The 18098-nt window shown below is 37.1% G+C and overlaps 1 protein-coding gene and 2 pseudogenes across 11 annotated transcripts in view; 1 reads left to right on the plus strand and 2 right to left on the minus strand.

Annotated features, from left to right (window-relative positions):
- BMPR1B (bone morphogenetic protein receptor type 1B) overlaps window positions 1-18098 on the plus strand; it is a 480264-nt gene that overhangs the window by 337490 nt on the left and 124676 nt on the right. For 8 of the 11 annotated variants that reach the window (XM_072624689.1, XM_072624692.1, XM_072624690.1 and 5 more), the window contains one exon: window positions 14531-14752. The exons of 2 other annotated variants lie outside the window; for them this stretch is intronic. In XM_072624689.1, the coding sequence (XP_072480790.1) occupies window positions 14674-14752 (79 nt within the window). In that variant the 5' untranslated portion in view covers window positions 14531-14673. Of the gene's footprint in view, window positions 1-14530; window positions 14753-18098 lie in introns of those variants that run through there. One more of the 11 variants, XM_072624699.1, reaches the window with a different exon arrangement.
- On the minus strand, window positions 1519-2168 carry LOC140513071 (PRELI domain-containing protein 1, mitochondrial pseudogene; annotated as a pseudogene).
- Window positions 3086-3353, minus strand: LOC140513072 (H/ACA ribonucleoprotein complex subunit 3 pseudogene; annotated as a pseudogene).

An 18098-nucleotide genomic window follows, 5' to 3' on the forward strand; every position in this document is an offset into this window, starting at 1 on the left:
AAGAGTGTTGTCAGAATTGAGAAGCTGATGATGAATGATGCTGACAATTCAAGGTGGCACCATGGCCATTTTAAAAATCAGTTATCCACCTATCATCCTGCACTTTAAAAGTTGACTGGGGTTCTCAGAGATAATTTCTTACCACTCCACTTTACACATGAGGAAATAAAAGTCATGGAACTTAAATAAGTTTCTGAAAGTCATATGTTAAGTTCAAAGTACCACAGACATTAGAATCCGGGTGTTCTTATATCTGATGTCAACCTTTGAGCCATTCATGCTGTCTTCCATTTCATGACAGACTGTGCCTGCTTGGGGATGTTTTTTTGCCTGTGTTAGGAGAGTAAGAAACTCATATGGTTCTAGGTATACATAGTATTTTTGCTTTTACTTCAGTCTGAATACCTGCGGGCACTTAAAAATGAGAAAGTGAAGGATTTACTTGTCTAAATGCTCAAATTTCTTGAGTCTGGAATTTCTTTTGCGGAGTGAGATTTAAATCAATAATTTTTAAAACCTTGATTATAAGCATAAGGCTTTTCTGGTGGGAAGAATGAATAATGAATAACAGGACAGATAAGATTCTCAAGCTAAATGCCAAGAATCTGGCTTAATACAGCTTTGGAAACAAAATGGTTCCTTAGAAGAGCCTGGACCAAGTATTGTAATGCTTTTCTTTCTTTTTCCTTTCTCCCTTCTTTCCCTGTTCCTCTTTTACCTCTTTCTAGGCTCATTCCCTGTCCTGAAAGAATTAACTCTTAGCCCTCTTCCCGAGTTCTGTTTGAGTTGCATTAGAAGATGAAATTGACTATAAGAACAGGTAGTGAATGTCATCACAGGACTTCCCATTTAAAAAAAAAGGAAATGATTGAAATTTCCTTTTCTAGTCTTTGCACTGCCATAGTCTGACATAGTCTGTAGAACAGTAATCATATTTGTTTGATAGAGTAAATAAATTGATCAGTTAGAAATCTCTCTCCATTTAAGCAGTTAAACTAGTTTGTCCAATTAATCTTACCTGGGAGGTTAGTGTTACAGGTAAAATACCAAGGCCTATGGCTTATATTTCTCTGAAGTAGATTCTTATCTTCATATGGATGCGTGCATAATTGAATAAGTAAAAAGTTTGGGATCAAGATGTAAGAGAAGGTACTACACATAATTATCTTGGTCATGTGGGTTTCTGGCTTTTCAATCCTAGATTTCTAAGCTAGGTTGAAGATCCAGAGATTGATTGTACCAGGTCACAATCTGTCTTTTATAAGACACCAATATTCTTTTCTCTCTTTTATTTTCTTTTAGCACTGAAAATTGATTTTTAATGATAAATTACAACTCAGACACAGTAATGGGACAAGAGCTGGACTGTCTGTGGGCTTGTGTTGTGTTGATGTTCTGTTCAGGGGCTGAGACTCTGGGCTCAATGCCAGGTCTTGAGAAGAGGCAAGCCTTGGGTACTGGCGATCTGGGAGGACAGCAGCGCCTTTTTATTGCATGGGAAACAATAGGGTGACTCCTTTAAACATAGTGTTGCTGTAGCCGCTGCTGCTTCTTGGTGTCTACATTGCTGGCCAGGTCTTTGGTCTTCTTGGTAGCTGCCAGAGCATTTTCCTTCGCCTTCTCAGTTGCTTCCTTAGCTGTTTCAACAAGTATTTTAGAAGGAGCTTCACCTTGCAGTTTGGCCAAAATGTACTCAAAGTCTTTGATGATCTTGGTCACGTTCCTTTTGAATCTAGCCAGGCCAAACTCCTGTACAGCTCTGGAGATCCCAGACACACTGGAAGAGACCCAGGTCTCCCATCAGATTTCAGTTCAATTATTGTTTTCAGGGTTCACACAGAAAACACATCTTTCTTCCACCACCATCAGCCAGGCATGGTTGATGTTGCAGGTGCAAGTGGTCATGGTTTGGTTCTGTGGATCCATGCTAGAGGCTTTGAGGATGTATACTGAGTGGGCTACATTAGCAGGAAAGAAGAGCTCTGCCCAGCGGGGTATCCTCTTGTTCTTTGTTAGAAGCTGCCTAGACAGTAGCTGCCTAGACAGTAGCTTCTGATCAGGACTCAAATCCTAGGGCACAATGCTTGCTGTAGGGGCTGGGGTAATGCTGCTAAAAGGCAGCAAACATTTGGTTCCAGGAGCTTCTGCCCCAAGAAATATTTCACCATTTTCCCAGCAGAGATCAAGGTCGGGGCGGTGTCAAGGGGTCCACAGCCTGGGGCGTGGGGGTGGTAGGGGAGAGATGGTTCACCAGGCTTGCACTCTCCATCATCATTCCAAAGCCACCACTGCCATGAGGGGGGATATTTAGCTGTGGCCCTTTTGTCTCTTTTTTTTAAAAAAATAATTATTTTAAACATTAATTTAAAATTTTTTGAATTTCAAATTTGAATTTTCAGATTTTCTTCTATAATCCATTGAGAATGAGAGCAGTATATCAGTTATATAAATAAAGTCATGAAAAATATGTTTCAATATTTGTTATAATGCAAAAAAAGCAAGAAATATGAAGAAAACTTGCTTCAGTCTGCATTCACTTCCTAAGTTTGTGTTTTTTTTTCCCTGTGGATGGCACTTTTCAGTATGCATTCCTTGGAATTGTCTTGGATCATTGTCTTCATCAGAGTAGCTGAGTCTTTGTAGTTGATCATCTTCACAGCATTGCTCTTAACTGTGTACAATAAAAATGTTCTGCTTCCACTCACCTCACTCTGCATCAGTTCTTATAAGTCTTCTCCTGTTTTTCTCAAACCATCCCACTCATCATTTTCTTTCTTTTTTTCCCCTAAATCATTTCAGTTTTGATAGCCTACAACATGGATTAGAAAAATGTGGCAGCTTTAGACTTTTTCCATTTTAGGTTGATTGCTACCAAGTACAGAGGTACACAGGTAAATTGAGACTGGATGCTGAGAGGAGTAAGTTTAGTAAGTAAGTAAGTAAGCAAAGGAGTAAGTTTCAAGTTGTGAGAATGGGTTAAGAGAATCAAATATTTGAGCTCTTCCTGAATGAGGTCTCCTAGATTTAGGAAAAGGTTCTTGGGCCAGAGTCCTTGGCGGTTATCATTGCTTGGTGGGTTGGTAATTCAGAGCAACAAGGGTACTTGTTGCGTCATGATAACCTTGAATCTCTTCTTGATCGTGAGATGGTGTCTTGAGTGCTTGTCATCTGGGGAGAATCTGGCTGGGTGAGATGAACAGGTCTGTTGTCCAGCAGGGTCTGTTTTTTTTAGGGTATAGAACTGGTCCACCTGTTCTGAGGTAATACTGCCGAAACATCACAGCCAATTAATATTGCAATCCAGTTACACCACGGAAAGCCCACTCATCATTTCTTATTGCACAGTCATATTCTCAATTCTGTTTTATCAAAATCATAAAACACAACTTTTCCAGTCGTTCCCTGATTGATGGGCATGCCCTCAATTTCCAATTCTTTACCACAGCTAAAGGAACTTTTGTAAACAATCCCCACCCCCCTTTTTGATCTCTGTTGAATACAGACTTAATAGTGTTACTTCTGAGCCAAAGATTTCTAATACAATAATAAATAATAGTGGAGATAATGATATCCTTGCTTCACCCTTAATTTATTGGGAAAAATTAAAGTACAGCCCCATTACAGACAATACTTGCTGTTGATTTTAAATAGATGTTGTTCAGTTATTCATTCATGTCAAACTCCTTGTGATGCTTTGTGGGTTTTTATTTGGCAAAGATACTGAGGTCATTTGCCATTTCCTTCTCCAGTGGATTAAGGCTAATAGAGCTGAAGTAACTTGCGCAGGATTACAGAGCTAGTGAATGTCTGAGGCTAGATTTGAACTATATCTTCCTGACTCAAGACCCACTGTTCCATCCACTTAGCCAACTAGCTGCCCTTTAGAGAGAGATACGAATTGTCATTTTAAGAAAAGACTCCATATACCAAAATCCATTAAAAATGATTATAATTCCATTTTGCTAACACTTAATCTTGCTAGATTTACTATTGACTTTCAAGCTTCCTTCCCATTGTAAACTTTACCTATCACCCACATCGTGGACAAACTTGTGTAAAGGTCATGCTTTTGTCCGGTAATCACCTCTGTCTTTCTAACCCTACTCATCATCCATTTTCTAGAGAAGCTTGGTTTACCTAAAGGTTAAATCTCATAAATTTAAACTATTGTAACAACTCTCATCACCAGAAGACCACTCCCATTGCTTGGAAATTTTTGTCTTGACTAGAATCACATGTCTTGGCTATGGTTAAAGGCATTAAAAAAATTAATTTATTTGTTTTCAGTTTTCAACAATCACTTCCATAAATTTTAAATTTTCTCCCCCTTCCTTTCCCCTTCCCTCGCCCCTCCCTCCCTGAGATGGCATGCAATCTTGTATGGGCTCTGCACGTACATTCTAATTTAACATATTTTCACATTAGTCTTGTTGCGTAGAAGAATTAAAACAAATGGGAGAAACCAGGACAACAAAAAGAAGAAAAAATATAACACAAGAGAAAAGAGTCTGCTTCATTCTATGTTCTGATTCCACCGTTCTTTCTCTGGATGTGGATGGCATTTTGCCTTAGGAGTCCTTTGGGATATTTTAGGTCCTTGCATTGCTGTGAAGGGCTTAGTCTATCAGAAACAGTCCTCACACACTGTTGCTTTTACTATGTATAATGTTTTCCTGTTTCTAGGTTAAGGGCATTTCACAAAGGGAAATCCAAAGGATGTAATCTCAATTCTAACTATATGTCATTAATAGCCACTGAGAATAAGATATAAATTAACTTGCCTGAGATTTTGGTTTGTTATGAAAGATCCTGTCAGTGCTCACTCACAGTCTTTGGCCATCGACACAATTTATTGGTTACTGCTAGACTAATAAATTTGTCTTGTTTCTCAGTTTACCTTAATTTTCAAATGTAACATGTCTACACTTTCTAATGTTTGTTTTGTAAAACAGGGATGAGTGTTGTATTTTATGAAAAGCTTTTTTAATGTATCTATTGATAGAATTATGATTTTTATTGTTTTTGTTATTAATGTGGTCAATTATGCTTTTATAGTTTTCCTAATAGCAAACCAGCCCTGAATTCTTGGTATAAATCCCACCTGGTAATAGTGTGTGATCCTTGGGATATTTTGCTGTAATCTCCTTGCTGGTATTTTATTTAAAATTTTTGCAACAATATTCGTTAGGGAAATGGCCTGTCATTTTCTCTCACTATTTTTGACCTTTCTACTTTGGTCATCAAAATCGTATCAATGTCATAAAAGGAATCTGGTAGGACTCTTTTTACCAATTTTTAAAATAGTTGACACAGTATTGGCATGAATTGTTCTTTAAATGTTTGGTAGGATTCATTTGTAAATCAGTCTATTTCTGCAGTTTTTTTCTTACGGAGCTCATTATGCCTAGTTTAATTTTTTTCCCCCAAAATAGGGTTACTTAAGGTTTATATTTCCACTTCTGCTAATTGGAAACTTGTATAGTTTTGTAAATATTCATCCTTTTTACTCAGATTGTCAGTTTTACTGGCATATAATTGAGCAAAATAATTCATAATAATTTAATCTTTTCATCATTTGTGGTACATTCATCCTTTTTATTTTTCTTTCTGCTAATTTGATTTTCTTTTTTAAATCACATCAATCAGTGGTTTAGCTATTTTGTTGATTTTTTTTCATAAAAATAGCTCTCAGTTTTATCAGTTTACATTTTTCACTTTTAATTTTATTAATCTCTCCTTTGATTTTCAGGATTTACATTTTGGCATTTAATTGTAGGCTTTTAATGTATTCTTTTTCTACTTTTAAAAAATTGCATGCCAAATTCATTGATCTATTCTTCTTTTTTTAATGATATACTTATTTAGAGATTTAATTTTTTCCCTTAGTACTGCTTTGAAAGCATACATAAATTTTCATATATTGTTTCATTGTTGTTATTGACTTTAGTGAAATGGTGGATTTTTTTTCTATCATTTGTTCTTTCACCCACTCATTCTTTAGGATTATTTTATTTAGTTTCCAGTCAGTTTTTATGTATGTTTTCATGGCCCTTTATTAAATGTAATTTTATTGCATTACAGTCTAAAAAGTGCATTTAATGTTTTTGGTTTTCTGCATTTGCTTTTTTTATGCCCTAATAAATGATCAGTTTTTTGATGGTGCAGTGTACAACTGAGAAGAATGTATACTCCTTTCTCTTCCAGTTCATTTTCCGGGGGTCTATCATATCTAACTTTTCTAAAATTATTTTAATCTCTTTTAAAAAATTTATTATGGCTATATTTATCTAACTTTGAGAGAAGAAAGTTGAATACTCCTACTAGTACAATTTTACTGTTTCTTCCTATAAATTATTTAACTTTTCTTTGAACAATTTGGATGGTATGCCATTTGGTGCATTTGTGTTTAGCATTAATATTACTTCACTGTCTATGTTGCCTTTTTAACAACACATAGTTGTCTGCTTTTCTCTTTAATTAGGTCTAATTCTGCTTTTATTCTGAGATCGATTGCCACCCCTGCCTTTATTTACTTCAGCTGAAACATAATAGATTTTGCTCTAACCACCTGTTTTAAGTCTGTATATGTCTTTAGTAAACAACGTATTACAGGTTTTTAATCCAGTCTGCAGTCTTCTTCCTTTTTATGGGTGACTTCATTCCATTCACATTCATGGTCATGATTGGTAACTTTGCAGTTCCCTCCATCCTGTCGTCTTCTTTTTTGTCTTCTTTTTTTCTTTATACGCTTTCTCTTAAAAAGTCCATTTTGCTTCTGATCATTGACTCCCTTAAGCTGCCTTGCTTTTATCACTTATTTTTCTATTATCCCCTTCACCTCCTGTTTACCTATTGGGTTAGATAGATCCAGACAAATACATGTATATATGTATACAGATGTATGTGTGTACGTATGGTTTTCCTTTTTTGAACCAATTCAGATGAAATTGAGGTTTAACCATTGGCCCCCTCTCCCACATTTTCCTTTCTACTGTAAAATCTCTTCCTTTTGTCACCCTTTCATGTGAAATAATTTCTGTCATTCTTCCTCTGTGTTTCGTCTTTTACTAATGCTTCTCTCACCCATCCATTTTTGGGATCATCTCAGAAAATAATTTCATTCTCATGTCTTTTTTTAGAGTCCTTCGAAGTGCCATAATAATGATAAAGTTCTTAGAAGATATATGTATCATTTTCCAATATAAACAGTTTAACCTTCTTGAATACATTTCTCTTTTCAAGTTTACCTTTTTATACTTTTCTTTGTCTTGTATTTGAAAGTTAAATTTTCTCTTCAGTTCTGTTTTTTTTTTTTTAATCAGGAATGTTTGAAAGTCATCTATTTCATCGAATATCTGTTTTTTACCCTGAAGGATTATACTCAGTTTCTGAGTAGGTTATTCTTTGTTGTAATCTTAACTTTTTACTTCAGAACATCATCTTCTTAACCTTCCTTTCATTTAACATGGTACCTTTAAATCAAATGTGATCCTGGCTATGGCTCCTTGGTATTTGAATAACTTCTTTCTGGATGTTCTGAAATTTGGTATAGTGTTTATGGGAGTTTTTATTTTCAGATCTCTTTCAGGAGATGATAGGTGAAATCTTTCAGTTTCTATTTTATTCTATGATTCTAGGATTTTCTAAAACTTAATTTTTTTCAAATTATACATGGACCTTCTTTTATCATGACTTTCAGGTAGTTTGCTAATTCTTAAAATCATCTTTACTTGATCTGTTTTCCAAGTTGGTTGTTCTTCCAATAAAGTATTTCCCATTTTCCTCTAACTTTTTGTTCTTTTTGTTTTTTGTTAGTTTTTTGTTGTTTCATGAAATCGTTAGCTTCTATTTGCCCTATTCTAATTTTAAATTAGTTACTTTTGGTTAGTTTTGTTTTTTAAAGAGTTATTTACATTACTATAGCTTTGTACCTCTTTTTTCATTAGGCTAGTTTTTCATTTTAAGGAGTTATTTCATTAATTTAATTTTATGCCTTTTTATCCATTTGGCCAATTCTGTTTTTTAGGGTGCTATTTTCTTTAGAATTTTTTTTAAATTTTTTTTTTTATTTCATAATTTTCTTTCATTGCTCTCACTTCATTTTCCATTTTTCTCTACCATTCTCATTTGATTTTTACAGTAAGTTTTTAATCTCTTTGAAGAATTCTTTTTGGGCTTGTGTCCAGTTCATATATTTTTCCTTTGAGGCTTTGCTTGTAGCTATTTTGACTGTTCTCTTCTCCTGAGTTTGAGTCGTAATCTTTCCTGTCACCATAGCAACTTTTAATAGTCAGGTTCTTTTTTGGTTATTTATTTGCTCATTTTTCCAGCCTTTTTTTTTTTTTTAACTTTGGACTTAAAAAATTGATTTCTGTTCAAATGTGGGAGTGCTGGGTCACTCCATTTCAGGCTGTTTTTGTACTGCTGTTTTCTGAGCTAGTTCTGGGTGTTTGGAAGTTTTCATTGCTTCCAGGGAGAGGGGATGTCATTGCTACGTCTGGTCCTTAACCCCAAACTGTCCCCAATCCCTTGCAGACAGAAGTAATCCTCCCTTTCATGACCCTTCTTCCCTTGAGCCCCAAAGAGATACTGCTCCTTAGCACCCTCATTCCTTATGACTCTAAGCTCTCGTTTGCCCTGGAATTGTGACCTAGAAGTGGATATACGTAATGGAGTTGCCTAACAGTGTCAGGTTTGTACCCAAGTGCTAGCACATGGGTTCCCTTTAATCTCGTCTAACCAGTTGCCTGATCTCCTTACTATTCTATGTTGAGAGCTCCTGAAACTCTTGCTGCTGCTGCTGTTGCATCTACATGGGCTCCAGGCCAGCCTCACCCTGGTGTTACGGACCTTTCCATCGGACCTCCTTAGTTGGCTGGAAAAATGTCTTACCTTTTGTTGCCTCTGCCATGCCAGAATTCAATTTGAACCACTGTATGAAATTGGTTGGAGGAGATATTTGGAGACCTTCCTCTCCTCTGTTCCCTTGCTTCTTCTGCCTTCTTGGAAGCCAAGATCCCTGTTTTCAGAGTGAAGTCTCACTTTGGTTTGGTAATAGAGTTGTAAGAGGGAAATATTGACGGCATACATTTACTTCCTCAGGATCTTTTTCAATCTTTATAAATAATGAGATAACTAAGTAGTTCAGTCACTTGAAAGGGTTCCCTCATTTTTCCTGCTTCCATCGGGCATTGGTTCGTATTCTTCCCCATCTACCAAGGTTTGAACACACGTATAGAAGTATTCTGTAACTCATGCTAGGATAATTTTACTAAAACACTGTTTATACCATATCATTCTCTCTGTAAAAGCTTCTCCAATGACACTACACTGACTACAAGACAAGTTACCAGCTCTTCAGCTTTGAATGAAAGATGTTTCACATCCTTATCATTTGTTATTTTATATTATGTATTTACGTATTATTACGTATTATTATACTAATTTCCAGTCTGGAAAACAGCTCTGGATTTGGAGTCAGGAAAGAACTTACTTGTAGCTCTAGATCAAGCGCTTACTAGTTATGTGACGCTGGCCAAAACATTTAACCTCTCTGATACTCCAGCTTTAAAAAATGGTCTCTAAAATGGAGATAATCTTCAGTCAGTAAGAATTTATTAGATACCTACTGTCTACCAGTCACTTTGCCAGGTTCTGGTGATATAAAGAAGGGCAAAAGACAATCCCTTCCCCAAAGGTGCTCACGGTCTCTTGTTATATTATGTACAAAGAAAATCTATTCAGTATAAATTGGAAATAATCAATGGAGATAAAGCATTGAATTCAGTTAGTATTGAAAGTATCAGCAAAGTCTTTTACAGAAGATCAGATTTAAGTTAGGAATTGAAGGAAGCAAGAAGGGAGAATTTAGGAGAGGAAGTATTACAGGCATGAGGGTTAGCCAGTGAAAATGTTTAGAGTCTGAAGATACAGTGTCTTATGCACATAATAGCAAGGAGACCAATGTTACTAGATCACAGAGAACATGAGCTGCTTAAGGTGGTAGAGGACTGAAAAGATAGCCAGGTTGTGAAGGGCTTTGAATGGCAGAGGATTTTACATTTCGTCCTGGAGGTGATAGGCTGACATATCTTGATCTGAGCTTTAGAAAAACGAATTCTACAGCTGAATGGAGGATGGACTGTAGCAGGAACCAATCAGCAGCGTCTACCATTGTCTAGAGGTAAGGTAATGAGGACCTGTGCTATACTGGTAGTAGTGACAGAGGAGAGAAGAGAGAGATGGCAAGGATAACATCACCAGGCCTTGGCCACAGATTGGCTATGGGAGGTGAGAGTGAGGAGTTGAGGATGACATCTAGATTGTGAGCTTGAGAGATGAGAATGTTAAGTAAAGTAGGGTTTGTGGGGAAAGATAATGAGTTTGGTTTTGAACGTATTGAGTTGAAGATATCTACAGGACTTTCAATTTGAGATGTGTAATAGTTGGAGATCAAGTCTAGAGGTTAGGAAAATGTTTACCTCTGGAAGTAGATCTGAGAATTATAAACATAGAGATGATAATTGAAACGATGGGATTTAATGATATCAGGTGACAAGTGCCTATGTCACAAGGTAGTTGTGATAACAGTGTATACACTTAAATTATTATCTGCAGTAAATCAGTAAGCATTTATTAAGCACCATTTAGGCAGTTTTATTGGAGCTGAGGAGATACAGTTAAAAGATGATGTTGGAATTGTATCAGAGAGAAAGCAAATGCATATACAAATACATACAAGGTGTTCCAAAAGTCTTAGTGCAGTATTACAGGTTAAAGCTGCACTAAAACTTTGGGCATACAATAGGTTTATTCAGACAAAAACAAAAGATACAAATATATGTATATACTTTTTATAGACGCTTATCTGTGCATTCATATATATGTATCTATAAATTATAAAAATTCACATTTGTGTTGTTTTCCCTTAATTTGTTAAGTGTATTCTGAAGGTTTTTGAAATTCAGCACTAAATGTTCTCCTAATTAAACTCAGGAAGACCTGAATTAAAATCCAGTATCAGACAACAATTAATAGCTATGTGACCCTGGGCAAGTCAATAACCTCTGTTTGCCTTAATCTATTGGAGAAGGAAGTGGCAAACTGTTCCAGTGATTTTTGCCCAGAAAACCTCATCGGCAGTATTGTCACACAGCAAGTATGACTTCCAGACGTGCACCTCTGACTGTTGTTTCTGACATTGTATACTCTACCCACGTCTTAGCTTCAGTGTTACTGTTGGGCTTTTTACCTGTGTGCTTGTGCATGTATGTGAGAGAGAAGAAAGAAGGAGAGAACGAGTGTGTGTGTGTGTGTGTGTGTGTGTGTGTGTGTGTGTGTGTGTGTGTGTAAGCAAGCCTATGAGGCTAAAGAGCTGTGTGACCTTGGAATCAGGAAGAGCTGGGTTAAAGTTTCATCACTACCACATCCCGGTCAAGTCCGCTTAACTCTATGCTGTGGTGAAAAGGACATTGAATTTGGATTCAGGAAAAGGTAGATTTAATACCTGCCTTAGACGTTATCTGTGTGATCCTGGGCAAGTCACTTAAATGCTCGGTACTTAGTTTTCCTAAATTACTCAATGATGGGATTAGATTGGTTCCAGCTCTAAGTCTATGATCCTACTTACTTCCCAGTATTTCAGGCTTTTCTCCATAATATGAAATGAAGTTTCTGTCTCTGACCCTCCTTTTCCCTCTCCCTTTCTCTCCGTTGTCTGTCTGTCTCTCTCCCTCCCTCTTCCCCTCTTTCCCTCTCTCTTCTTCTCCCTTTCTCTTCCTCTGCACCCTTTCCCTTTTCACCCTCCCCTCTGTCTCCTTCACACACATCTCTCTCTCTCCCTCCCTCTCTCCCTCCCTCTCTTCTCTTCTACCTTTCTCTCCCTCTCCCTCCCTCTCCCCACATGCTCCAGTGAAACCACAGATTTTATCATTGTTTTTAATTGCGCTTGTGTGTGGCTACCCTAATGACTGGGAGGAATCAGGAAAGGCTTCATGTAGAGTGTTGCAAGAATTGTTTTGTGGCCAGGAAAGATTCTAAGAGGGCAGGGAGGGCATTCCAGGGATGGAGAGCCCCATACACAGGCAGGGAGAAGGGAGATAGTCTGTCATATATAAAGAACAGAAAGAATGTCACTGTGGATTTGCCATTGAATTTATGAGAGCAGTGTGAAATGAGGCTGGGATAGAAAGTCTGATCCCAGATTGTGAAGTTTTAAATGCCAAACACAGGGCTTGATTGGTTTGCTTTGATGCTAGGGCAAATGGAGAGCCACCATTGGATTTCTTTGGTCATGGTCCACTCTGAGCTTTCGGAATATCATTTTGGCGGTGGTACGGATAATGGACTAGACATCGGAGAATTTTGAAAGAGTTAGAACTGATTGGAGCCAACAGTCCAGATTAGATGTGATGAGGATTGTGTGAATATGTAAAGGATAAATGACAGAGAAACTGTGGAATTAGAATGCGCAAAACCTGACGGTTGATTGGCTGTATGAGGTAGAGTCAGGAATAAGTGATAGTAATGGTCAAGGACCAACCTGGGTTACTAGGATGGTGGTTCCCTGAGCAATAATAGGGAAGTTTGGGAGAAAGGCAGATTTGGGGAGGAACATAGCGAATTCTTTCTTTTCTTTTCTTTTTTGGGTTTGAGATGTCTATGGGGCATTCATTTGAAATGTCCAGTGTTGTTCATCAGTCATTTTTCATTCGTGTCCAACACTAGTAATATCACCATAATTTTAGCCATTTGCTACAGTAAGTTGCTTCTATACTATCTCACAGTTCTTTGCTTATTCACAGCTTTGCCCTGTTGCTCCTTCCTCCACTCCCTTTAGGGTACTTTCTTCCCTCCTCTCCATTTATACAAAACTTACTCATCCTTCCAGGTCTGGATCAATCCTCAGTTCCACTTATTCGGACCTCTATTAACTCCTTTATATTCATTTGTATTTATAGTCATGGATAGGTTGAAATTGCTAGGGGCCATCTGGATCATCAGTGTGTGTCTTTTCTCCTTTTAAGTGCAATCTGGATTTTTCGCTGCATTTTCCTATTCTTTTACATCTATTATGGGCGCCAGGATAACCCTTTCCTAGCCAGAAGGCAGACTGACAAATTAAGTCATTAAAAAAATTCTTTTCTCCGAATTTTTTTCTGGACAGTGAGTCTATACCTTCTATCACGTATGAAATGAAATGCGATGTCTTTAAGTCAGAATGTATTCATGGTAGATTTCCTGGTTGGCTTGTGAACATTTGATTTTAATTAAACTTGTTCTCTTGGGAGTGTAAATAGAGTGTGTTAAGATGATGGTGGCAGTTGTAAAAATCACATTTAAGAGGTTGTGTTGTTGAGTTCAGGGCAACAGATTTATTGATTTATTTAGTTGGGTTGGTGTACTGGGGGGGAGACATGAGATTTCTTAAAAACGTGAGAACACTGGTATGGAGCAAGTGAACTATAAAATATGAATTACATATTGGAGTAAAGAGAAGATATGAAGATTTAATACTTGAAGCATGACGTTTTTTCTCTATGTGTAAATCTTTCCCCAATTAAATTGATTCAGTTTGCTGATAACTTTGTGTCTGTCAATGGTGACGTTGAATTTTATTTGCGTTTCTTGTTGGTCGTCTGTTACTGACTGTGCCTAATGAAAGAATGAAAACAAGTTTTGGATTTTAAAAAGTTTAAAAAATCCTTCAAATGTTATTTAAAATACAGTTATAGGAAGATGTCATTAGATAATTTAGAAGTTTAATCACAATTGCAATCTCAAAAAATAATCTGTTCTCATACACATTGTAGTTTGAATGATTAAATTCAGGGGATTGTATGCAGTGTTTTCCATTTAAAACAAGTAACTTACGGTGAGTATCAAACCATAGTTATCTCCTATGCCTAGTCAAAAGGGATACTCCTGATTGAATTATTTTATTATTTAAGGTAACTTTAAGTAGGAACGAAGCTTTAGCATGTCACTACGTAGTCTGAAGGCACTGGCTCCCTCATTTAAAAATTCTCACATATGGGGGGGTGGGGAAGAAGACAAAAAGGGCTATACCTTAAAACAATGAGTATCAGTTATTTTTTTTGTTGTTATTTAGAGTAAGGAAGCATAATTTCCTCAAAAAATGTCTATTTCTCTTCCTGGAATCAAAGTTCCTGCACCCACTAAACATTGCAGAAGGAGAGCATTTCTAGGCAGTTCCTTCCACAGCTTGGGAGGGGGGAGGTGGGCATGCTTAGGTCCCCTACATGTGGTACATGAAAGATTGGGGGAGGGGTAGCCTTGATGTTTCCAGTACAGAAAGCTGAAGCAGTTAAACTCTGGTTAAATCCCTGCCAGACTGAAGCCTCCAGTGTCCACAGCTCTGCATGGGGGCAGCTAGCTTGTCCTGTTTTCTGGGGAATTTGCTTCAGCGTGGGTCCAGCTTTTGTCATCTTCCTCACGAGGTGATCCACTGAGGTCTAGGTGGTGACAGAACCAGTTTGTAATAGGCTTGTCTTTCCCGTTCTCGTCTCAGGCTCACTGGCAGGCTAGCCTAGCCGGCCGGAAGATCTGACAAGAGGGGCAGCAGCCAAGAAGGATCAGTGAAAACAGGCACGGCAGCCAACGGGAGGGCGGCTTGGCCGGCAAGGAAGCAGGACCCCCTGCTCTTCTGCTGCGATGGGGTGGCTGGAAGACCCAAACTGGCAGCTTCATGTTCACTTCTCTTTACTCATTCTGCTGTCCATGCACACAAGGGGTAAGAAGATCCAGTGTATACTCTGTTCTGGTTTGCCCAGCTGCCGAGCTAGCATCTCACGGGAAGGGCTGTTAGCTCGCAAGAAAAAGTTCAGGACACAAGTTCAAATGTGCCCAGTTTCCAGCCCCCTGCTGCTGCTGCAGTAATGTATTTTTACTACTTTGTCTATTAGAAAAGAACTTTCTAAGTAGCCTTTCCTAGAAGAACTTTAAAGAGATTTAGAGAAAGAAAATTTGCTGTTTCCCCTAGCAATTAAAAAAAAAATCTGTTTCAGTGCCTTGAGTATCAAGTTTATTCCCTGCATGTGGAAGACAATTTTATTTTGACAATTTTAGAGGATACGTTTTGGTTAGCATAGTTTAACACTGCATTTTTAGTATTTTAATGGGTTCTTAATCATGTAATTTTACAGTTGTTTTGACAGTAATTTACAACATTCACTGTAATTATTGAATTTTCATTCAACTTCAAGAGTAAGTTTAGCCTAATAGTCTGTTTAGCAGAAATGTATTTATGTCCAATCAACAGAAGCAAGAAATGATTTTCTTTTAGTTTTAATGAAAGAGTTATATTATAAGAGTGAGTGATTTTGCAGTTTCAAAGCAAGCCAATTTGCCATGGTGCAGAAGTCTGCAATAAATGTGTGCAGTGAAGGAGTGATGTGGGTGGAAGTAGACACAGTGGCTTTATGTAATTGAGGCCAGCAGTAAATGGTCTCTGCAGAGCAAGACTGGAATGCATTGACTGTACAATGGCATGTGTAGTATATGAAGGATATTGAAAGAGCCTCCTCAGATCTGCTACTTATAAGAAAAAATAATAGGTATTAGCAACTGACATTTGTTTCTAACTCATTTCAAAGTTATTTCTCAGAACTTCTCAAGAATTAAAAAGCCAAACTTTTCTGAGGAGATAAATACGATTTTCCAGTTAAGGCATTATCGTTTGAATGGGAGATGCTTGGATTATTCTTCTAGAGGCCAAACCAATCAGTTACCTCTTGATTATCTACACAGGAGAACAGATATACCCAAATAGCAAATGTTTGGGAAAGAATCTTTTTTTCACCATCATGAAATATTTCTTATATGTTTGTCTTTAAAGTACTATTAAAATGAAATTAACTTTAAATTTCCTGAGCAGATGCAATCAAGGTAGAGTTGGAAGGTAAGCCAAGAGTCTGTTCTTCAGTGAAGTCAAATAAATATTCACTAAAATCTTGGTTGTCACCAGTCCCCTGGCACCGTGTCCGCCCGCCCCGCCGTGTGCCAGAATATTGTAAACACAGAATTTACACAGTTAACGCCAAAAACCCCACAATGAATTGAGGTCATTTTGTCTAATGAATTCATTTCATAGGTGAGGAAAGTGAGGTTCACCAGTGATTTTTCTTGACATCACAGATGGTAGAACTGGGATAGGAAATCAGACTCTTCCAATTCCAAAGCCAGTTTTCATTCCACAGGATCCTGTTCCCTTCATATTCATTGTGGTAAATTACCTATGTTTATTTAATACCACATTTTGTGACCTGTCACAAATTTTATATATCTAACTTTCTTATTATTACCTGGTATTGGTAAATAGAGCCTTGGTTGCTTCCTTGAGAGGCTTTATGGCAAAGTGGATCAAGTGTTAGATTTGGAACTGAAGAAGATCTGAGTTCAGATCTCACTTAATGTTGAGTAAGAAGGAACCTTGAAGATCACTTAATCCAGTGCCCTCATTTCACAGATTGGTAAATAGCCCAGAGCAGTTGTGGTTTTCCCAAGGTCACATGAGTCAGGGGAAGCAGAGTTAGTCATTGAACATAGACCCTCTTGTCCCAAGTGTATGGCTCTCACTCCTGGAAAAGTCATTAAACATCTCTGAGCCTTAGTTTCCTTATCTATAAAATGAGAATCATAGTACCTGAGGTACCTGCCTCATAAGATTTTTATTCAAGTGATTGAATGAAATTCAATGAATGAATGAAGTTCAAATGACTGTTTTGAAAGTGGTTTATCGCTGTTAAAATATTGACAATTATTCTGAGTTCTATTAGGAGTTATTAGTCACAATTGATTTGAGGAGAAAGGCACTGATATAACTTATTTTCTTTGAGAAGTATTAATGTAGCCCTCCTAAGACATGAGCACATGACATTTTTTAGGAGAGGAATTTACTTTCTAGGAAATGAGGATTAAAATATGTAATGTAGATCTTTGGTTCAGAGGATTACAAATTTTGGACTGGAAAGGTCCTTGGAGGTCTCTGTGTTCACCTCTTCATTTTATAGGTGAAGGAACCAAAGGCCCAAGAAGATGATGGGACTTGAATAAGGTTACATAGGTAACATCATAAGCAGGATTTGAACTCAGATCCTCCAATCTACAGTCAGTGGTTTCTTTTCTTGTGACTCTGATACTGACTACCTTACCTCATGAAACCTTATCCAAGTCAATTAACCTCCATGAGCTTCAGGGTTCTCATTTGTAAAGTGAGCCTGTTAGACTGGGTTACTTTTGAGGTCTTAAAATTGCTTTTAGTAACAAGTCTGCAGATATCTAGGAACAATTTAACATTCTCCTTTAGCACCCCCTGTTGGTATTAATATTTTTTTCCAAAAATCCTTGCACAAGTATATTTCTGAATTGAGCTAACAGCTCACACATTCTCATACTTTTTTAGATTACTTACAGAATGGAAAATTACGGGTAAAATGTTGTAATCATTTCACATTTCAGAAGGGTTTTCTATTTTTTTCTTAATTAGAGGGTTCCCAGATTTTAGAATTTTGTCTAACTGAAAAACAAGAAGAGTTTGCTAGAAATGAATTTAATTGAGTTTAATGATTAGAATGACAAAACATTAATTGAACAACTGTTCAATTAATGTAAATGAGTTTTGGTAAGACAAGGCGTCAAATTCATTCTGATCACTCTGTGGATGATTCTCTGACCTTGCTTGATCTTTTTTGATACATAGAAGTGCTGAAATTCAGAAACGCTGTAAATTGGCCACAGCCATACAACAAGTAAGCGACTGACCAAGATTAACAAAATGAAACCCTAAAACTATAGCTAACCTGTTTAACCCAATTGCACCTTTTTGGAAAGTTGAGCGAGAAATGAACTTTGGAGAATTTGAAGTATTGTCAATTTTTTTGAAGTTTGATTGAATTCAGATTCTTAAAGGTTCTGTGCACTGCCCTCAGCATTCTGAAAGTAGAAATCGTGGAATTCCTTATAATATGGAAAGGAATAATAATATGCTCTAATTGAGGGAACATGGATGAACAAGTAAATATTGCAGTTCCATCTGAATGTTGAATGATAGATCAAGGTCATTTTAGTCAGAGGTATCA

Source organism: Notamacropus eugenii, chromosome 7 (genome assembly GCF_028372415.1).
Source record: "Notamacropus eugenii isolate mMacEug1 chromosome 7, mMacEug1.pri_v2, whole genome shotgun sequence".
Lineage (NCBI taxonomy): Eukaryota > Metazoa > Chordata > Mammalia > Diprotodontia > Macropodidae > Notamacropus > Notamacropus eugenii.